The sequence below is a fragment of the Nicotiana tabacum genome, chromosome 19 (assembly GCF_000715075.1).
Source record: "Nicotiana tabacum cultivar K326 chromosome 19, ASM71507v2, whole genome shotgun sequence".
In the NCBI taxonomy this organism is placed as follows: Eukaryota; Viridiplantae; Streptophyta; class Magnoliopsida; order Solanales; family Solanaceae; genus Nicotiana; species Nicotiana tabacum.
Genome location: NC_134098.1, coordinates 143,878,354 through 143,883,069, shown reverse-complemented (window position 1 = coordinate 143,883,069; position 4,716 = coordinate 143,878,354). Strand labels below are relative to the sequence as shown.

General features: G+C 38.6%; 1 protein-coding gene across 1 annotated transcript; it reads right to left on the bottom strand.

Annotated features, from left to right (window-relative positions):
* Positions 1-352: 352 nt before the first annotated feature.
* Positions 353-3,621, bottom strand: LOC107784609 (pentatricopeptide repeat-containing protein At1g02150). Its single transcript, XM_016605766.2, has 2 exons — positions 3,140-3,621; positions 353-1,931 (listed from the first exon to the last, which is right to left on the bottom strand). Exons 1-2 carry the CDS (start codon positions 3,521-3,523, stop codon positions 696-698), a joined length of 1,620 nt encoding a protein of 539 aa, XP_016461252.1. The 5' UTR covers positions 3,524-3,621; the 3' UTR covers positions 353-695.
* Between the last annotated feature and the right edge of the window lie 1,095 nt (positions 3,622-4,716).

Here is a 4,716-nt window from a genome sequence, read left to right as displayed (position 1 = left end):
AAATAGCATGAACAAAGTGTCCTTTAGAGGAGCCCACTCACTGCATAAGAAAAAGGAAAGAGAATCTTGTCCAAGGTCCACTTGGTCTTGAATGTATGAATGAATGGTTTCCCTGATTTAGTATTTATGAGATAACTAGCAACATATATCTCGGGTGGTGGCGCAGTTGGCTAGCGCGTAGGTCTCATAGCTTCTGAGTAATCCTGAGGTCGATAGTTCGAGCCTCTCTCACCCCATTTGTTTTCTCTCACAATAAAGGAAAAAAAGAGATAACCAGCAGAAGTCGTCAGACTGCCAGTTGAATATGCAGTGGTGCAAACTCAAACCTCAGGGGAACTTCAAGAGTACACAATGACCAATAATGCACAATTCATCATATTTACAAAAAAAACCTGCAACATATTTCTGTTCCATCCCTGATAAAACATGTGTATTGATGGGCAAAGTTAAAACAATAGACTTCTACTAGATGTTTAATAAACTACATATATAGCAAAATGGATCAGCGCAAGCCTAAGAAAAGAAACAAAAATTAGTAGATATGTGTTTATCATGAATATCTTGCTTCTCAGTTCTACACACTCGGACTCTTGCTTTTGTCGAGCATCCACATGCCGAAACTCCAATTTCACGAGGCGTTATCCCCTACTCGTGTACCTGGAAAAATGTTGCATTTCAAAGTGAGTGAAAAAGTCTCACAAGCTTCCTTGCAATTGGTTGAGCAGTATCTCAGATCCTTCATCATTATCAGATGTATCCTTATCTATTTCTGGCTCATCACTGGTAAATGTACCGTTTGATAATGGAATATATGACATGTACTTTTCGTCGTCAAGACACCCAACTTGCTTCAACACCTCCATCAGGGCTTCCTTACTTTGCGTATCCTCTTCCTGCTCACAAAGTCTGAGAATGGAAGATACATTTGCAGGCTTCGGTCTCCAGCTCTTCGATCCCTCAGTTGAAACGGCATCCTTCAAACATGATAAAGCCTCAGATAATCTCCGTTCCCTGATATGGCCTTCAGCAACAATCTCCCAAGTCATAGAGTTTGGCTTTGCTCCAGCTTCAACCATTTGGTCGAGGAATGCAATAGCCTTGTCCACAGAACCCTTCCTCACATAATAACCCAACAAAAGATTTCCTAATCTAGGATCATAGTGCGACTTAACAGGTAGCCATTCATCATATATCTTTTCTGCACCTTCAATATCATCCAACCTCACCAGAGCAGATATAACAGAATGATAACCCAAGTTTGGGATTGTTGGAAACTGTGATTGGTAGGTTTTCCAGATGCGGAGAACCTCTTCCTTCTTACCAAGACTACCATAAAGACTGATAAGATAGTGGTATGGAATTCGATCACGACCTGTGATTCTGCTCTCAACACTTTTCAAAGAGTCTTCAGCTTTTTTCAACTGCCCCAACTTAATGTACATAGTAGCCATAGTGCTATATGTAGTCCAGTTTGGATTGATATCAGTGTCCAGATTCATTTTTTCAAGTACTTTTTCCATTTTTTCTACAGATCCTTGAGATCCACATGATGATAACCAGATATTGTAGGAATATATATCTAATGGAATTTGTTTTTCCATCATTTCTGAAACGACTGACTCAACTTTATCGTAGTCTTTAAGGTTCATATAGAGTGTCATCATCACATTGAATGGAAGAGCATGATCAGTATAGCCTCTGTTTCTCATTTTATCAATTAAAGATTCAGCTTGTTCCTTCTTTCTAGCCCGCACAAAGGCATTTAAAAGAGAACCATATATCCGCTTATCTTTTAAGGTGTCTGGCAACTTTACAAAGTATTCTTCAGCACTTGAGATTCCATGTACTTTTGCGATCAGGTCTAACTGGATAGCAGTGTCACTGGTGGTTAGTCTAAACCTCTCTGCTCTATTGTTCATCCACTCATACACCTGCAGGATACAAGATAAAGTTAAGCCCCAACAGAACTGCATTACATCAGAGATTTATAATGAACTTAATGTCTCAATGAGTTAAATGAGTACTTAACAGAGTAAACTTAACTCAGTACAAAATCGTGCTATTGTAATAATAAAGACAATTAATCAAGTTTTATCATAGTGCTCACAGAAAAATTGCACATTTCTCTAGTATACCAAGTAACATTTGTAATCAGTCTAGTTGACAAGTCTTGACCACAAAAAGTCTATTGAAACTAGTTCAAAGTTTTCAAGTTTCGCACTTTGTTCAGACCGAGTGATACACATGTTTCAGGTTGTAAACTCTTTCAGACCATTAGTTTCACTTGGTCACCGAATATTATAAGAGAACATCATAGGGTATTGTGCACAATGAACAGTGCAATTTGAGCATCTGTCATTAGAGGGTTCAGATAAGCAAGTAGCTTGCAAAGAGGGAGTTTCCTGGCTGGTACCACTAGGTAGAGCTATTAGTAAAATAGGCCATCATTAACGTAAACATGGCAAAAGCTTTGGTTAAGTTAATCCCAACAACAACAACAATCCCCGCAATGGTAAAAAGTGATAAAAATAGTCACAATATACACTCACTACCCAGGACAAGATGCAAAAAGGCTTTTGCTGAAGAAAAACTTTCAAAGAATTGGTATCCATAGATATACTCCAAGAAAACTACAGTACTCTATCTGGATCGCATCTTTCTACTTCAGAACATGTTGCACTAGGCAGCTCATACAAGCTTATAAATTATTTGCAAGAAATATATTATTCGAAGTGTGTGACTATGGAGAACTCATGCACATAACATGATTAGGAAGATGGTAATTTCTACTTATCACCTAGTGTTGTTAATCGGATGTTCTACATGCCACTGATCATAACTTAGCACTAAATTGGAAATCATATGGAATGCACTTTGACATAACAACAGCAAGACATGATGTTTAAATCTTAGATTCCACTTTTGTCTCTGCATAAACATAATATTAACTATTATAAAATCACACTAAGAACTCAAAGCAAAGCAACACAGAGAACACCATTAGTCAACAATCAACTTAGAACCCAAAAAGACCAATACTTTAACTGGTTCAACCTAGAAATTCAAGCACAGGTAGCTAGAGGACACCAAACAATAATCTGATAAAAAAAAAAGATTCAAACTTTAATTAATTCGCTACCTCAAGAGCAAGCTTATAACGCCTAAACTTCCTGAGCTCCTTAATAACCCTAGAGAGCTCCCATTTAGTAACCTTTTTCCCTTCATTCTCCCACTGTTTCAACACACTAACAGAGCCTCTCTCTGGGCCATCATTCATAGATATTCTTTTGTAAATAGCATTCCATTTCACTATTGGCCGTCTCTCGTAGTCAACAGTCCCATAACTATGTACCTGTGATATTGAGGAACAGCTAATAACAACTGTACGGTTGTTTTTGGGGGACGTTAGGGGTTTAGTAAAACAAAACCCAGATGGGAAAGAGAGTGAATAAGAGAGGGATGATGAAAAGGAGACATGGTTTTGATGTGGGGATTTAATGGCGGTGGTGGGTTGTAGAAGCATCTTTCTCTATTTGGGGTTGCAGGGTTTTGGAAAATTCAGGGAGTTTTTGTAAGCTCTGGTTTTTTCTTAAAGATAAGATGCAGGTGGGGTGAAAGTGTAGAGACAGAGTGATACTTTCAAGTTTCTTTTATCTCGAATGAGTCCTTGAAATCTTTATTTGTTTGCATTCCAGTCCAAAAACTAATTATGAAATGGATTAAAGTTGTTGCGTTTAAAATATATATATTCGATTAAAATTCATTGATAGTGAGAATTGTTTGCAACATAAATGCATATAACTTAACTGAATTTAGGTTCTGTTCACTAATTGTATAAAAATCTTGTCATAATATTTACTTATTATTTATTTTATGTTAACGATCAAATTACTTATATAAAGCTACTTGTAATTACCTTCTAAATTCGTAAAACTAATAGAATCCTAATATTCATCTTTGAGTTTTTATTAAACGATAAAAATATCAACTTTAATGCTCATAAATTCCAGCTTTGTCAAGTTCCTAGAAGGAGATAGGATCGTGGTACATTGTTTTTACTGGTTGTATACGGTCGAAATAGATTTCAGCTTTGGCATGTCCGGTATGGTTCGAAGGGTAGTGTATCGAAGTAAGATCCCGAAGAGAGGACGAACTAAAACCGGGGAGGCCGGTCCGTGTCGAGATCGATATCCTAATCAAACTCGAACAAAAATCGAATCATGACGCAGGGTAGACCTATCGTGCCGATAATCTAAAGACCGACCAACATTGATCTGGAATCAATTCGAGGGCTCGAACCATGATCGGGCTCGAACCAAGATCACAAGTTCGAGCCGAAATCAAGCTCGAACCAAAATCAAGGTTTCTAAACGAGATCGAGCTCGCGGACAAAAGCCATTGCAATCCCATTAGAAGCCGGCCTTCAAGATGAAACCAACAACTTGGCACCACCCGAGGCTCGAATCGAAGTACCCGAAATTCGAGCCGAAATACCACTGGATGTCAATTCACAAATAGCTTTGGAAGCGAACCAGCGTTCCGAACCGGAAATAAGCATTCAGGGCGGTACTCGATCCGTAGCCCGAGACACCCAAAACATAGGGAAAATCGGGGCCAGCTTACGCATGATCTTCGAGTTATTGCAAGCCCAACAAGTAGCGATAGCTCAGCTACAGAGCCAAACTCGCGCACAAAGCAGGCCGGTTTCCAATCCAC

Excerpts from the sequence above, each read along its gene's own strand:
- LOC107784609 (XM_016605766.2), bottom strand. The coding sequence starts at position 3,523 with ATGCTTCTACAACCCACCACCGCCATTAAATCCCCACATCAAAACCAT. Across the intron at positions 1,932-3,139 it reads GTTATAAGCTTGCTCTTGAG|GTGTATGAGTGGATGAACAA; the intron begins GTAGCGAATTAA and ends TGTATCCTGCAG.